The following is an 18,176-nucleotide window of genomic DNA, read 5'->3' as shown; positions in this document are numbered from 1 at the left end:
CAGGAGAAACTGAATTCAAATCCATTGTCACATACTTAATACTTGCTGTATGTCTCTGGGAAATTGCCCACCAAAAAAAACCCGAACCTAGCAGAAAAGTATAAAATGGAGCAATAGTTATATTTTTATTATAATTCATATAATATATATATAATATTTATATTATTTTATATTATATATATATGTATACATATATATATATATATATATATATATATATATATATATATATATATATATATATATATATATATATATATATATATATAAATAGTTATATTATTTTATATTTTATATAATAGTTTATGCTGGCCAAGTTGGCCAAGGAAGCAGTTTTTGCTTTGGACCAAGACCAAGCTTGTTTAAGCATTGTGGTGCTTCCTCTCTATTCTTTTGCATCTTTACCTCAGAACCTCATGTTATCCTGATGCCCAAGGTCTGACTAAATTAGAAAAATCTTTTCTGGAACTTGTACTTCTCATAGTCTCTTCTCTCCACTAGAATCAGATACTACATTTATGATAGTACCTGCCTTATGACAGAACTCTATATAATCATTCTCAGTATCAAAAAATCTGAGAGAAAAAAATCACTGTCTTAGAAGATCACTAGAAAATGTAAATGCAAAGAGGAAAAGTGATGAATGCCTTGGAATCGATTAAGGGTTCTTGTAGGAAGTGACTAAAAAGAAGGGAATGGGGAAAAGAAGCTGTGGACAGGATGTCCAAGGTGTTCAGCTGAGTGAAATGGGATTTCTTTCTACATCCTCCTTCCTATACTTCATTGTAGTCCTTTGGCAGTAATCCCAGAACTCTGGTTAATATGTAGAAAGGGCCACTGAAGAAGGCAACAGCATGATGGTATCACAGATTGTTTCTGAGTCACTGCTTGTCATTTGTCTCAGTTTATTCTTAAATGTTTTTTTCTGTTGTGAACTCCTGAAACTTTTGAAACCCTTCTAAGAATAAAATACATATGATTACAAAGAAATGTGTTGAAATATATAATATATATAATATTGAATATTGAAATATAATTAATCAGTTTATTTAAGGTGCAAGAGCTCCCAGTTAAGAACTCCCATTCTGGACCAGTATTCTAGCCAAAGAGAGTAATAACCAGTAGTCAAACACTTATTCTTCTCCCTACTGTTCCATCTTCTACTATTTTACTGAAACAAAGAAATAATAATAGCTTATATGTAGTGCTTTGCTTTGCATATGTTATTTTGTTTCAAGTGAGATATATATGTAAAAATTCTTACACAATATATAAATGTTAGCTGTTATTCTTCTGTTCTCATGATTGGTTGTCACTGAGCTATCATTCCTATTTAATAGATGAGGAAAATTTGAAACAGGAGGATTAAGTGACTTGGCAGGAGTCGCATAGCTAGTGGAGCCAGAATTTAAACATGGGGCTTTTGATGATGATACCCCATACCATCCTAAGATTTGGGAATGAGAAAGTCTGCCTTTAAGGAGCTTACATTCCAGTGTGGGAAGAAGACAACACATAAAGGGAAGTTAGAAAGAGGTGGTCTTGTGTTAGCATGGTTCAGAATGGCCAGGGAATGATTATGGAAACCTAGTTCTAAGATAAGAGCAAAAGCTCACATTATAGAATTCAGTTCTAATAATAAGCTCTAGGGGCAGAATCCACAGCTCCAGTGAGAGGAGGAGGAGTTTGATAGCCTGGTTCTGAAGTGGCCAGGAAGGGACCAAATCAAGTGATTTAGAAAGTGCCATACTTATTAGCACAGGGGATTTTGTTTCTTTTGTTCTTATATTTGCTTTTATTTTGAATGTGATAATCATCAGTAACCATGAACTTTTCTGCATACAAAGAACAGAAAAATTGGATTGTGGAATTGTGTGAATTTACTATTTATAATTTGGGGGTTTGCATAATAAAGTTATTATTATATCATTACTCCCCTGCTTCTCTTTGTTCCATTCTGAATACATAGTATATTTGGACTGAAATTTACTTTAGCCTCTTTAGAAGTACAGATCTGATAGGGAAGGAGGGGAATACTAAAGATGAAAACCCAGCTTTTCTTCTTGTGTCATGATTTCTTAGTGATGTAGAAATGGCAGAGAAAAGAGACCCCTCTTGATGAGACTGCCCCTTGACCTTTCCAAAACTAGTCTATATTTTCCCATCATTTTCAATGTTTTTTTTCCCCTCTTTGTGTTGTCTTGTTAATGTAAAAGCGACGGCGAAAGGAGTGTTCTCGGACATGCCCGAAAAAAGTGATTACACTTTCTTCTCCCTCCATTCCACCTTCTCGATTATATTGCAGTCAACAGGTGATCGTTTCTGCATGCCCTCCTCCTTCCCCCCCCCTTTTTTTTTTTTTAACTTCCTCACTTATGCAGGTGGCTAGACTAGTGACCAAATCAGCAGTCCCTCTTATTAAAAAGAGCTTTATAACTCTTTATCTTCATTTTACAAACTTTGTGATTCCTGACTCTTCAATTCCTGAACAATTTTCCCCCACAAAATTAGTATTAAAATTCATATTAATTTGACAGTAAATAAAAAGTGAAGAATGTCACTAAACTAGAGCACAAAGATCCAAGCGAAGGAATGAATCTATAATAGAATCTATAATCGTTTCATTTTACATTACAGGCATGGCCCATTATAAAGTTGGGCAAACTAATATTTTTCAATGATACCTTATATATTTTAGTCAAACCTTATGGTAAAGTTGTGAAACCATGAGGCTCTACATTCTGTTGTTTCTTTTCAATTAATTGTCCCCGTGACATCATTTGACCTAAAATTATATTTTCACAGAGCTAAATAACTTGAGGTGGGGCATAACCAATATATAATTCAGGTTAGGGTTGCCATTTCTTTATATTCTGTCATTTGGCTATTTCTAAAGCTTCAGGGCATCCTATTCTTGCTGAAGTCATGAAAACCCCTTAGATCTGTCTACCTTCTATTTATTTATTCATTGAATAGTCCCCTGACTCAGAGCAGGCAGTATAAAACCACTTCAGAGAGTATTACATAATGAATTTAGACTAATGAGAACTGTAACAATTGTGCTTAAGGATATATTTCTCAGAGCAATAATTTTAGAAATATATTTACATAAGGGATTTTTCTGGCCATCAGGAATGTGGAATCCTGATTTCTGAGACAGAATTCAGATTTCTGAGGCAGAAAACAGTGATTCCCAAGGAAATTGTTGCCTTATTAAGATGACCTATTTAAATGATATCTATTATCAGAACTGCCTATAATATAATATACAACTTATTTTATATTGGTCTTTAAGAGGATTTCAAACTAAAAACATCCCCCTCACCTTTATTGAATAAAATTGGAGATGTCTATCAGCATATAATCAAATAAGCAAAATAATCCAAAATAAGTTAAACACGTACAAGGAAATGAATCTTTCGAAGACCTGGTAAATATATTGTGTCTTTTCCCTTTGACATCCTGCAAAGGTTACATGCCTATGTACCAAGGAAGTCCATAACAGCAATTTTGAATCACTTCTTCAGTCATTATTTAATTCCACATTTAATTCTCAGTCTAGGGCCATAGAAAATTATTCCCCACCCTCATCCCAAATCTGTGTCAGTTGCTTCCCTAATTAAACTGAGCCTATTATACACACACACACATAACCTCCTTCTTTAGTGATAAAATTGCTAAATTTATATTTCTACCCTATCTCCATCTGTCCTTTGAATAGATTAAAGTTTTGGTCCTGTGTCCTTGTAAGATAGGAACCATTCCCCATGCTAGACTTTCTTCTAGATTATTTGTAGTGGTCTATATTCTAGCTAGTTTCCAACTCACCTCAACTCACTGCCTTTCCTTTCTAATGTCTGGTTTGGAGAACTTGACTCTTCTAACCTGCTTTTTTTTATTTTTATTTTTAACCCTTCTGTTTAACTTTGCTCTCCTGACACTGTGTGAAAGATGTGAGTTTGTTCCACCTTTGTACTAACTATAGTTTCGTTTATCTATCTGCCCTGGCCACGAGCACAGATTTGTCCTTGTGTGGGGGATTTAGTACAGATGGGATATAAGGTTTTGGGAGAGAGGGAGGTATGGGGAGAGCGAACAGATATGTTTGAATTAACATGTGCATTTTTTCCAGTCTCATTCCTCACTGTCATTTAGTATGTCCAAATAAAGCCATTAGCTAGTACTTAAGTTTACACTTTGTTGCCTACAGATGTATAGGGATCTTGATGCTGACAACCGTGGCAAGCAGAGTCCCCACTCTGAAAGGGTAAAAAGCATGAGCCCATCGCATGAGGTGCACAATTGGGGTGCAAAAGGATGGGAAGGCACTGTGGAGAGTAGAATGCCCTCTTGGTTGCTTTTTGCACTCTTGCTACTCAAATAAAAAACAGATTTCATTTGGAATTTGTTAATGAGAAAGATTCAGCACAGACCATGCTTCCAGGACAACACAGCACTCAGAATCTATGCTAATGATGATGTATTTATTTCTGCTACTTTACAGAATCCTGATGGTTTTTTGTTTTCCACCTTTCTATTTTCCTCTCATGGTCATCTCTCTCATTCTCTTTAAGTGTGTCATAGCTACAATGGGACACAAATGGGTAATTCCATGGTGAGCTTTTGAGAACACTTTTATTAAGTAGATGTCATTCATGCTGCCTTTTTGACAGCTGTAATATCTTGGGCATGGGGACAGACAGAGATAGTGGAGAAACCACAGCTCTTACTGTTGTTGAATTTTAATATTAAGGAAACGGCAAGAAATGGAATGCTAGAAACAGAGCGTTGTAAACTGTTTACTCGGTTATTTGATTATTGGAAAATCAGGACTCAAACACTGAACCTTGTCATTAAATATTACTTACTAAATTTAGAGGGGTTAGAATTTAGAGATTAAAAAGGTGAAGGGTAGGGAAGAGACATGTCTTGGAGTTTTGCCCTCAGAAGATAATGAGTTGGATGTGTTTTTCATTTCTTTTTGGAAAAGACTAATTCTTTGGCTTCATTAATGTACTGGGCTGTAGTCCAATCATTTTGGAGGGACCTCATTTTCAGTGTCTCTTTAAGCCCTGTTCATCATCTTGCTTGTGACCTTACTTACCCTCCCATCTCCTTTCCCTTCACCAAATAACATTATCTTTGCCTGTTATGTCTCCTGAGGGAGGCAGATTTTCTTTCTTCTTGTATTGTTATTCAGTGAAGTCATCAAGTTTTTTTTTTTTTTTTTTTTCTGGTGGCCTTGTAGTTAAAGCTATCCTGAATATTGAGGACAAAGAATGTTTATGTTTCTGGAGCAAAGGCCAGACAAAGCATTAGGTGACTGCTGCCCGGTACTGTTCTCATTCATTGGTCTGTTAATAAAGCTGTAGAAGAGTGATAGGGATGTGTCTCCTTGGAACTGCATTAGCAGAAAATGTGATCACTCCAATATATTGCTTCCTTTAGGAGATTTTAATGTTAAATCTGCCCAGAAATTTTGCATTTTGTATAAATAGCTAATCAAGGGAATATAACAGCTTGAAAAGTTCCAGGTTTAGTTAACCATATCATTGAAATAGCAACTCCTTTGATTGGATCTTTCTCTCAAAAAATCTTTTGATCTATGGTAAATAAATGATCAATGGCTTATTTATTTAGTTTTTCTCCTTCAAGCTTCAACAGGCTCTTGGCAAGCATAATTAATGGAGAAGGCAATAACTTCCCTTCTTTGCATTTATTTAGTTCTTTTATTTTTTTAAAGTAAATTATCTTTTTTAAAGCCAATGGGAGAAGCCCACTTTCCTCAGCTAGTAACCCAACTCTTGTTTAGTGTGAAAACTTTTCTGAAGTGCATCACTGGACTTACTGGGAGATGCCTGTTGAAGGCTACCTCCTCCCTTCTAATTTTCTTGTCTTCTGTGTCACTTTCTTAGAGTGTAGGATGAATGACTATATGTAGATGATAAATATATTTAATTTTAGGTTCCACTTTCTAGGAAGGATAAAATAAGCTAGAGATTATCAAGGGAGAGCAATCAGATTGATAAAGGGCATCTATCTCCATCCAAGGATCTATTGAAGGACCTGATGGAATCTCATTTAATATAATAGAGTTTCTGAAGGACTATTAATATAAAAGAATAATTTCACTTGTTCTGCTTGGCATTCTGATGTCAAAATTGGAAGCAGTGGATGTAAATTGCAGAAAGGCAGATTTAAGCACAACATAGGGACAATCTTCTAGCCATCGTAGCTGTCCAAGAGAAGACCCCATAGACCCTCGAACTCATCTTCACAAAAAGTTTTTAAGTGAAGGCTTGTGGATATTGATACCTAGATTCACATTCAAGAATAGATTGACCTAGAGAACCTTTTGACCAACTTTTCAACAGTGAGATAAATGGTACCATGGATACAAAGCTGGTTTTTTTTTAGGCAGCTTACTAACTGCTTTCTGGCTAGCTTCAAAAGTCATAGTAGTCATAGTAGTCTGAAGTAGCTTTCCAGAAACCAAGGATGCTTCTCTCTGGTTCTCTGTAATTTTAACATTGTTATGAAGCTGAGAGATTTAATAGAGCTAAGGTTTTTTTTGTTGTTTTTTTTTTTGTTTTTGTTTTTGTTTTTGTTTTTTGTTTTTTCTCTGATCAGGCTTGAACTCTGAATTTACCACTTCCTTTGATTTTTTTTTTTTCTCTCCATCTTTCATTTTTTTTTTCTTTTTAGCAAGAAACTGAACCTTCTCGTCGATTTTTTGTTGAGCAATGGGAGCTTTCCCTTAGCCTCCGTTCCTCCAATCGTCCTGCCTCACCTTCCTCTGACTCCCTCCGACAGGTAGCATGCCTGAGTTTTGGCAAAACCACAATTGGATGTATGACCATTGCTCACCTTACACCAATTAATGCAGAGGTCTTTGTCCATGGTGGAGTTGACAGAACCTCTAAGTGGTTAGAGAGAATGTGTCTGTGTTTGTGTCTGCATAAATGAATGAAATAAGCTGCTAATTTTGGCCATATTCTGGTCATTCTATGTAAGTCATATACTAATGAAGTAGATTATTTTTCTCATTGCCTTAGAATTGTTTTTATCTATATTTATTAGAAAATCAGATCAGGTGAAGGATTGGGAAATTTTTTCTTAAAGAGAAATAAATGTGGTAATATTTATTGTAATAGAATTTAAAGCATAGTGAATGGTATGCATAAGAATATATATGTATTTAATTATGTGTGTTTGGTGTGTCTAATTTGGATCCATAAAGAATCAGTCCTGCCATTTCCCATACTAAAATTTATTAGGTCATGGACTGGTTTATAGGAAAATTAGGTCTTTTTAAAAATTGTTTCTTACTCATATCAAACTATTGTGTGTGTGTGTGTGTGTGTGTGTGTGTGTGTGTGTGTGTTTGAGAGAGAGAATATTACATTACTAAGTTTTTAACAGTTCCATAACAGCAAAGTGAAGAAAATTGGCAATACTTAATGCTGTTAATATATTGCTGCTATTGAAATGAACCCAACACAAGGACAGCCATGGACCATAATAATTTGAAAGAGCTGCTAGTCAGTATGTTAGTGCTATTGCCAAACCTGGAAGGACCTAAATTTTGGAGGAAAGCTTATTTAATTTCCTAGTACACTGTTTTTGCTCTCTGGTTTATGCTTAATCTTGTCTGCTGTGGAATGATAGGTGATGTGATTATCTACTGCCTCTTTTTATTATTGTACTACCTTGTCTACCTCTTTGTTCTTTGTCTTTACTAGGCTTAAGTTTCTCCATTGTTTCTACTTTTTAAAACTTTGATTTGCATTTGGATTTCATTTTTCATTACTTCTAATAACAACAATAGAAATCATTAATGGACTAATGGCGATAAATAGTCTTTTGAAATATGTTCTTGGCTTAAGACTGAAGATTGCAATGATCTCCCCAATCCCAACTAAATTGTGGATGACTTTCTTATCTGTGTCAAGTTGGGCTGTGCATATTTTTATAAAATTTATAAAATTTTTATATTCATATTTTTAAAGTTACCTCTTACCTAGATTGAACACTTGTTTTTCCTTGGCTCACTCAGATGCTCATGCTGAGTTACATACCCTTTCTCCTTTGAAAAAATCGTTCAACTTGGATTAACCTTAGCGTGACAACTGCTTCTGGATGGTTCTCAGAGTTAGAGGTAAAGGTAAAGAGAGAACCTCCAACATTTGGCATATATGCAACTGATTGGAGTTCTCTACTTTAAAGTTAGGCATAGCAGTATGTCAGGATCTAGGCAGTTGCCACCTGAAAGGTTGAACTAAGCAAAGAGAAATTATGTACACCAATCTACATTCTTACGTACAGTGAAACAAATATTCAGAACTGAGACTGTATGTAACTCTTCAACCAGCTTCTAAGAGATGTAAACTGTAAAATTCTAAATTTGGAATTTTCTACCTTTATTCCATTATTTTTGCCCAAAATGATAAATTATTTCAATTTTTTTCACACTTTTGTCCTAGATCAGAAATAGCTTAACTTTTCCAAGATACAAATTTGAACTAATTATCTGTGATAGCATCCAGTCAGAATATCCATCCAATAGCCAGGGAGGCTTTAGCTATGGCACCTTCATTCAGAAGCATGTTTCTGTGGATGGATCCTTCCTGATTTTTCATGAGTTTAAGCAGAAATCAGTTTTGGATGGTTCTTCCAGATAAAAACTGGGTGTGTTTGCAGGTTTGACTATATTCTGAGGCTGCCACTAAAAAAGAGAAGGAAACATGATATAGTTTCCTTGGGGAACCAGAGATTTGGATTCTCATTCTATTTCTGGCACTGTCACCCAGTCGCTGTGTGATCTTGAGGAAATCACCTCACTTATCTGGATTTTACTTCCACTTTTCTTATTTGTAAAAATGAGAGGAATTTCACCAAATAATTCAAAGAACCTTCGGGCTTTAACTAAAAGTTTTAAAATCACTGTGAGCCTAATTGGAGATTGTTACCTACTTTCTATATTTAGAGAGGAGCCTTGAAAGGAGTGATTATATTCTAGAAGTACAGAAACCCCCCAAACATGGAACCCCATGTCTGGATGGGACAAAGTCCTCTTGACCTCTCTATATAGTTCCTGCTGTTTTTAGAATCTCTTTTTATTCCCTTGTGTCTTTTGTACATCTCTTCAAGCGTTGAAATTCTCCAAAAAGAGTGATTACCGGATTTCAATGTAGTTAACATAATTTTTTATGCTTTCATTTTTCTTTGACAGTTCTGCTAAAATTAGCCTTTATGTCATCACTGACACCCATTTCCTTCTTATCACCCCACCTGGTTATCCTGCTTTCAGGCACTGTGCTGGCATGGTTTGTCTGCTGCACCTTTTTCTCACTTTATATCTTTTAAAAACATTTCCTGTCTTCTTAATTTATTTTTTTTCTCATTTTCCTTAATTTCCTGGTTATTTTATGTCCTCCAACCAATAGAAGTATATAAAGATGTACACGGGCGGAGTGAGCTCATTGGCTGAGCAAATAGCCAATCAGCTTCAAAGGAAAGAACAGCCCAAAACCCTTCTAGACAAGAAGGAACTGGTAAGAGATGTTCCAAGGGTTCTGTGTGTTAAGCTATGGTAAAATGAACTGGTTAGTTGTCCTCTTATATTGGTGATTTTATACTCTGACAAAGCCTAGTGTGATTACTTTTTTAAACTTAAGAATATTTGAATTCTAAGAAGCAAATAGGAGGCTGAAAATACCCATGAGAAGAAATGTATGAGTATTAAAAGTATTAAGTTGTCTTGTCCTAGGAAAGAGTTTTTCCCTTCACAGATGTCAATTCATGAAAGAACACAAGTATGGAAGTGTTCATCAGAAAGTGAGTGACATCTCTGACTGCCATCCTCAGTTTGATATTTTTTGATCCATCTGTCATATACTATGGGTATGATTCTGCTTCCATGATGAAGTGATGTGTTGGAAGAAATGCTCCTCAATCTTTGGGGAGCCAAGATTCCTTTTGAATGATGCTCTAATCATTTGATTGCCCGAAGTTTTTGTTGGGGCTTTATTGGTTAGGACTGGCTAATGGTATAAAGGACAATGTACAGCTGCTGGTATTCCTTTCTGGAGTGCAGGTAACCATAAAAGGCAATGACTCTGACCTGTTTTTCCCCTCTTCTTCCCATCCTGTTTCCCACAGGGCTCGTTGAAGAAAGAGTTCCCCCAGAATATAGGAGGTAGTGATATTTGCTATTTCTGCCACAAGCGAGTCTATGTGATGGAGAGGCTGAGTGCTGAAGGGAAATTCTTCCATCGAAGCTGCTTTAAATGTGAATATTGTGCTACTACCCTGCGCCTGTCCTGCTATGCCTATGACATTGAAGATGGTAAGAAACAGCTTCCTTCTCCAGGCATTAGAAGTCATTATTGTACTTCCTGACTGTGGCTATTCTTGCAGACTGTCCTGAGTCTGATTATGGAGGCACATGCTGCTGGATGCTGACTGTCAGATCCCTTGAAATCAGGAGTTCTGAGTGTGGTGATGATGATGAATATGATAACTAACCTTTATATAAGGTTTTCCTTGTGTTAGACAGTATGCTAAGTGCTTTACAAATACCTCATTTGATCCAATCAAGTTATTTACAAGTTTACCATTTAGTAAGCACTAACATAATAAACCTGGGAGTGGAAGACCACTGAGCTGCCTAAGGAGAAGGGTTGGAAACACAAGTCAAAGCTACCATGCAGATCAGAGTCACGAGTGGTTCCTTGTATTTTAAACCTGGATGAGATTGAGAGACCCAGTGAAAAACAAAATACATTTTCCTAGGCCTTCTTCTCTATAATTCCCCTCTTAGTGACCATTATGGACCCTCATAGATTTAATCATCACTACATAGATGTCTTTAAGGAAGCACAGTCACCTCCTGTGTTGGTCTTAAATCATGAATATAGTGGATGTTTCAAACCTGATGACCCAGAAAAATCTCAAACTAATTATGTCAGGGGGAAAAAAAAAACTATCCCGTCTCCAGATTTTCCTAATTTTATTGAAGGTCACATCATTTTTCAGATCTTCTCATGTTCATACCTGAATAAATTCATATTTTTCTCAACTTTTCATGCTCCCTCACCTCACATATTCAGTCTCTTTCCAAATCTTGCTATTTTCACATTTCTCTGCTCATAAAATCACCTCCTTAGTGGAGGCCTTCATCACCTCTTCCTAATTGGCCTTCATGTATCCAATCTCTCATTATTACAGTCCAAAGTGATTTTCCTTAAGTAGGAATCTTGACGCATCCCTTCTTATCCAAAAAAACCTTTCTAGGTCCCTATTTCTGGAATAACTCATTTACACACTTTTACGGTGGATTTTAGCATGAAATAGATTTTCAGAGTATAGAACTTTGTTTTTAACCAGCCTATCAGCAATGGGCACTTATAAAATCATGATGTCAGTATAATATAATAATGATAATAATAATGACAAGTAACATTTATATAGGATTTACAATGTACCAGTCACTGTGGTAAGCACTTTTATCTCATTTAATCCTCACAACAACCTTAGGAGGTATGTGCTATTATCCCTATTTTAAGAATGGAGAAACTGGGACAAGCAGCAATAAAGTTTGCTCAGGATCCCAGAGCTAGTAAGAGTGTGAAACTAGAGTTCATCTTGGGTCTTCTTGACTTTGGGCCCGAATTTCTATAAGTGACTACCATTTACATATTATTTCTATAAGTGACTTTTTACTTTGTGCCAAGGCGATGTAAAAGAAGAAAAATGAAAAATAGTTAACTCTCCATGTTGTAAGGAACCTCAGTGATAATCTAGTCCTGTTAAGAAGCTAACAATTTAGGAAGATAAAATAAACATCAAATATAACAGAAGATTGCTATTAAGTAAAAGAACAGATTTTTAGAGCTATTAGTAAAGGATTTCAGAGGCAAGTAATCAAGGAGAGGTAAAGTAGTCAGAAAGCTTTGTAGAAAAGTTGTCATCTTAAATGTACATGAGCAAGTGTGATTGAACAAAAAAGGAGCTCACTAAGGAGACAGCCCAAATTCCAATGGATTTGGGATGGAATATGCCATCCACATCCAGACAGAGAACTACGGAGACTGAATGTGGATCAAAGCATAGTATTTTCACTTTTTGTTATTAAGGTTTTTCCCGTTAGGTCCGATTTTTCTTGTGAAACATGAAAAATACAGAATTGCGCATATTTAAACCTATATCAGATTATTGTCTTGAAGAGGGGGAAGGAAAGAAGAAAAATTTAGAACATAACGTTTTACAAAAACTAATGTTGAAAACTATCTTTATATGTGTTTGGAAAATAAAAAAATATTATTGAAATTTTTTTTTTAAAGAGAAACGTGTTTATCCATTTAAAAAAAAAAAAAAAAACAGACTAGCCTAACCAAAGCAGAGTGATAAATCTAAAAAAATAGGATGGTAACTTTTAGAACTGGAAGAAGCAATATTTAGAGACAATCGAACCCATTCCCTTCATTTTATAGTTGAGAAAATCAAGCCACATAAAGATTGTGATTTGGCTGGAGTCGCACATATCTTGTATTTAGCTGAGGCAGGATTTAAATCTTTCTGACTCTCAAGTCCAGTCCCTATCCACACAAAGTCACACAAAGTGCTGGTATGGTAACTAAAAAGGATAAGAGAACATGGTCTTCTTCATATATTTGAATGACTGTAAAATATTTTAGAGCCTGCCCTGGATTCTCCTGTGTCCTCAAGGCAGGGTTAGTGACTTTATTAGTACTGCCAAGAGGCAACTGCTTTTTGTCCTGAAGATACTAAACATGATGCTTGGGGACAAGCTGACACAGGTCTTGGCTTGATGGCTATGAAATCGTTGATGACTTGGGCTTATCTCTTTGAGGTAGAAATGGTTTTTTACTTTCTTTCTCTGAAAGAAAGTGTTGTGTGTTTAGAGCCTTTCTTACTCTGTTCATAAACCTCTTTTCTTTGGCTTTATCATAGGCAGTGGTAGCCTTGAGCTGGTACCTCCTGTTTATAGAGGAATTATCAAGAAACTCACTCATGTCATTGTTGAGGAGCCTCTTGCCTGAGGCTTTCAGTGCCCCATTTATCAGTAGCAGATTCTCTCTTTGGCCTTCAGTATCTGGCAACATTCACTCCCTTGGTATTTTTCAGTATGAATCTTTTTTACTTAAAGAGCCTTTCATCAGTTAGATTTATCTCAGATAATATGCATCCTCTGGTTTTCAGAGATTTTAAGGAAACAGGTTACTGTTTGTTTCTTCTCCAGAACACAAAGTAGGGGGGGGGGAGAAGGAAGTGCAATTTTGATTAAGATGTAGTTGGAAGGAGGTTTTGTTTTTTGGGTTTTGAGGTTTTTCTGCTAAGGAATTATCACATTCAATAGTCTTGGTTGTTTTGAAAGAAACAAGGTAGTTCACAATGAGTAGGGGAAGCTAGACGAAAGACAGCTAGATTTGGAGTCACCGAAGTCCTGGTTTGAAATCCTAATTTTATTACTATCTTTTGTAACCCCTTAGGCAAGATTAACTCTGAGAATCTTAGAGTTAATCTTGCCTACAGTGTAAAATGAGGGGGTTGGTCTCAGTGACCTCTGAGGTCATCTCAAAATCTGAAATACTGTGACTGTTATGTGGAAAGGAAATGACATTTTATGTACCAGCACAATAAAGAATAAGAACAAGTAGGTAGACAAGTAGGGACAAATTTTGGCTCAGCACAAGGAAGAACTTTCTCACAATTAGAACTATTTGAAAATCAAATTTTTTGAAGTAGTGTTTCCTCTTCACTATATATTTTCAGTTAGAGACTAGATGTTTATGGATGTTTTAGGCAAGATTATTTGTATTGAATAAGAAGGGCATTGCATCTCAAAGATTCTGTGATTGAGTTCACCTCCAAGATTAACAAAACTGATGAGCAAAATTATTTGTACTTAAGAGGTTCACCATTGATTTTCTCTGCTCCAAGATAGCTTTTCACAGAAACTGGGATTTTTTTTTTTTTTTTTTTTTTTTTGCCACTACATTTCTCGCCAAAAACTAGTTCATTTCCAGTTGTTGCCAACTCTCAAGACTTAGGACTTCAGATTAGACAGTACGTCATGTCTTTTCCCTGTTATCTGGACAGCAGTAGTCTTACAATTGTGTCTTGAGGATGTTGTTGTATTTGGAGTTGCTGAAGAGAAAGCACATGCTGGAATGTGGCCTTTGCAACTTAAGACAGAAGAATATTCGGTGACAGCTTTGCTTTGTCTTTGGGCCTACTCTGTAGCTACCACTTATTTTCTTGCCAACTTAGACATTCTATACTTTCCTTATATAATGTCATTTAGGTCCTTTAACTAACAAACATAAAATCAATGATAAGACTTGGCCTGTTTTTTCTTGCATTCTCATTCATGCTTAGGACTTCTAATGAATACATTTTCAGATAGAGTAATTTATAGTGTATGCTTTGTGCCAAGTACTGTGCAGAATGTTGGGAATATAAATACAAGCAAAAAGAAAGATAGTTTTTGCCCTTAAGTAGCTTATGTTCTAATGGGGGAAGACAACATTCCCCACCCAGCTTCACTCCTTTGAATTTCTCCATCATGCCCTCAAGAACCTCTTACAAGAAGGCTTAACCTTGATACTTATACCACATTATGACAGAACCATGAGCTTCTCCCAAAATCTTCATTTAGAGAGGGGAGCCCCGGTCAAGTAACTCTTCATTTCCCACCCAACTGCTCTCAGATTTCTCCATAATCCCTCCTTGCCTAACTCTCTTGTCCCCAAGCTTTTATATTTGCATGTAATCATCCTTAATTAGGGGGCAGAGACTTATCTTTTTCATATTTTTATCTCTAATCTAATGTTTAATACAGTCCCTGACCCATAGGAAAATTTTAATAAATGTTAATTGGCTGATTTACAGTCAACTTGCATTAGACATTGTTCTAAGAACTAGAAATACAAAGAAAAGCAAAAAAGACAAATCCTATTCTCAAGAAGTTCATAATCTAATAAGAGACAACATATATATTTGTACAAACAAGACATGTACAGGATAAATTGTGTGTAGTCTCAGAGGGAAAGCACAAGATTAAGAAGAACTAGGAAAGACTTCTTGAAGAAGGTGTGAATTTAGCTGAAATTTGAAGGAAAGCGAGGTGAAGAAGAAGATAGTTCCAGCTATGGGAGACAGCATCAAAAATGCTTGGACTTGAGACCGAATGTCTCATTAAGGAACAACTCCCAATATGTGGAGGGGAATAGGTGCAAGAAATCTGGAAAGGAAGAAAGGGACTAAGTTATGCAAAGCTTTGAAAGCCATTCTGGAAGTATGGAGAGCTTTTAGAGTTTGTTGAAGGTTCAGGAGCTGGGTGGGGGGGTATCCTATGGTGACTACTACTTAACGCTTTTTTTGCTGTTTGATCTGTATATTGATAGTTACAGTTTATTGATTCATACTTAAAGGTGTGAGGTTATGCCCATAGAATCTTGATTTTGCCAGCTTCCTTCAAGGCTTGGCCAAGGTACTACTACCCTCTTCGTAGTCCCCTAGTTATTAATGCTCCCAAATTTTTACTTGATTTATTTGTCTACATGCAGATTGTCTCTGTGGTAGAATATAAGGTCCTTGAAGGTAGGGACTATTTTGTTTCTGCTTTTCTATTTCCAGCATTTAGAACAGTTCTTTATGCATAAGAAGCCTTTAATAAATGCTTCAAAATTAAATAGAGCCAATTATTTCCGTAGAGGGAAATAGCAACTGTAAAACTTCATAATCATCAAAATGTTTTTTTCCATGCCTTCCACTGTTCTGGGAACATTAACAAACCTTCAAAGAAGTCAAGTGACTTACTCCACATCATTAAGAAGGTTGTCGGCCAAACAAAGTAGAATCCATGTTTCCTCCTAACATAGTCAAATCAAATAAGCAGAGGTCCAGAGCTTAGAAGAAATCCTAGTATGACCAAGTAAAATATTTACAACCAAAAATTACAAGCTATAAGATTGTTATTCTTTTAAACTACTAATGGTTCTTGACAACAGATGCATCATCTCTGTGACACTAGTTAAACTGGCAAGAACTAGTGGAAAATTTGTGAGCTGGGAAAAATTCTATGGGCATGAATGCTTTTTGAACCTAACTATAAAGCTGCTATAAAGCATCCCACTCTCCTTTCTCAGTAGACCTCTTTGGGTTCAGTCAAAGGGGAAAGAGGGAATTTTTGAAGGAAAAGAAAGAGTGGAGCAGGTGAAGGATAAAAGGAGACAAACCAAAAAAAATTAATAATAATAATAAGGCATTCAGTCCATTTTTGTTTCTACCCAATTTGGGGATTATCTCATTTTGGCTTTGAGAAGAAAATATCTAAAAAGGGAAAATATTTAGTTTATCAAAGCTTTTCAGGGACTATTTCTAATAGTGTTGAGGTTCTGGGACTGATGTACCTTTGAGATTTTATAACTATTGCCCAGGAAGAGGCCAAAGGTTAGAACCTTAAGAAAGCGCTAATCTGTTTCAGAATTCATTTTCTCACTTTGTTTCCCTCAAAATGGCCCTTTTTAGCCTTCTTACTTAGCTGCCCCACACCCTCAGCCTCCATTTCCCTCCCCCATCCCTGTCTAGTTATATTCATTACTGCTTTCCCCAGAAATGCAACTTCCAGCTTTTCATGTGATCCAATCTTTGTTCTTTATACACTACTGCTTTGTTTGTAGATGATACCAGGCAAGCCTCGCATCTCTGCTCTGGGAACTGTTTGGGATTTGGTTCAGTGACTTTCAGATGCCAAATGAATTAGACTCCTGCTTTAGGCAAAAAGGGGAGAGACTAGTTTGCATCAGTTTATGGGGACCAGTTATCTCCTTGGGATTAGATAGTTGAGGAACTGGGTGGGTATGTATAGATAAAAGAGAAAAGTCTGAAAAAAGACTGGCACAGATTTCAAATTGATTTCTCTCCTTATTTCAAACTGCCCGTAGGTAAATTCTACTGTAAACCTCACTATTGTTATCGACTTTCTGGATATGCACAAAGGAAGAGACCAGCCGTGGCTTCTCTGTCTGGGAAGGTAACGTCTAATTTTACTTCATTGTTTATTGGGAGATAGGAAGGAGAGAACCATTTCCTGGTGGGGTCAAGGTGAGGAATTAGAATAAAATAATACCTTACTTAATATTATAGAACTAGTTGGGCAGCTGGTGTAAAATCATATGGAGATCTTAAGAAAGGACAGGAACTTCAGGAAAACCTGTTAGAGACAGTTTCTATAAAAGGGATCCAGCATCAGTTAAACAAAGTTAAAATACTAATTTTCATATCCTAATACTAATACTAATTTAACTTGGGTCCTCCTAACTCCAAAGCCGGTGCTCTATCCCCTGCTCCATCTAACTGTGCCCTTGTCATCATTGTTAATGGAGAGAAGCTGAAGGGAAAGCTTAGGTGGGGCTAGCATTTGACTATTAGTTACTTCCAAGATGAATCTGGCCCAGATCATAAAATATCTAGCCATTTTTAGAATCCGATGTTTGTAGGGCAGGTCTATTACCAGGCGTGGAGAAATCCCACAACAATGCAATAAAGTGCCAGACAAAATCTTGTGGGCTCTGTTTCTTTTCCAGTCTTATATCCTGGATTTTGTTTGGAATCTCTTTCTTTTTAAAACCATCACCTATTGGCTTTGCTTTCCTAGGAGACTAAAGGACCCCTGCAGGACAGCGCTACAGTGGACAGAACCGGACGGTCCAACTCTACCACCAGCTCCGTGGAGAGGACTCCAGGTAGCCTCGCTTCCTTGTTTGGCTGGGTGGTGCAGTACTCCCTTGGTCTCTATGACAAGGCCAAGGGGATGAGCCATCGACTCCAAAGCACCATTTCCTCGCTTGGGCACCAGGTAGCCCAAAACCCTTTGGACTCCTTTTTCATGTGTCAGCTGCTTGCTTTTGCAGTGCCCTTTCTCTATGTACTATACATATTACTTATACAGATTGTGGGGGAATTTCAGTGGCAAACTGCTAGCATGTAGAGATATAGTCTGGAGAGCTGTTAGAAATTGCTGCTAAATTAGCTCTGAGCCCTGAGTCCATCAGGGAAATTGTGCAGATCTTTTCCGTATCATTGACCCCAGGTGAGAAATCTGGAGGAACAAAGTCTTCATGTAGCTGGCCATTTTGGACTCTGTT

The 18,176-nt window shown here is 36.5% G+C and overlaps 1 protein-coding gene across 4 annotated transcripts in view; it reads left to right on the top strand.

The window, feature by feature from the left end:
• MICAL3 (microtubule associated monooxygenase, calponin and LIM domain containing 3) overlaps positions 1-18,176 on the top strand; it is a 243,831-nt gene that overhangs the window by 125,133 nt on the left and 100,522 nt on the right. For 3 of the 4 annotated variants that reach the window (XM_074266836.1, XM_074266837.1, XM_074266839.1), the window contains 3 exons: positions 10,162-10,348; positions 16,974-17,062; positions 17,687-17,774. In XM_074266836.1, coding sequence (XP_074122937.1) covers positions 10,162-10,348; positions 16,974-17,062; positions 17,687-17,774 — 364 coding nt within the window. Of the gene's footprint in view, positions 1-2,216; positions 2,313-4,210; positions 4,268-6,705; positions 6,814-9,446; positions 9,555-10,161; positions 10,349-16,973; positions 17,063-17,686; positions 17,775-18,176 lie in introns of all 4 variants that reach the window. The other variant, XM_074266838.1, reaches the window with a different exon arrangement.

Source organism: Sminthopsis crassicaudata, chromosome 5 (genome assembly GCF_048593235.1).
Source record: "Sminthopsis crassicaudata isolate SCR6 chromosome 5, ASM4859323v1, whole genome shotgun sequence".
Lineage (NCBI taxonomy): Eukaryota > Metazoa > Chordata > Mammalia > Dasyuromorphia > Dasyuridae > Sminthopsis > Sminthopsis crassicaudata.
This window is presented reverse-complemented; position numbering and strand designations above follow the sequence as displayed.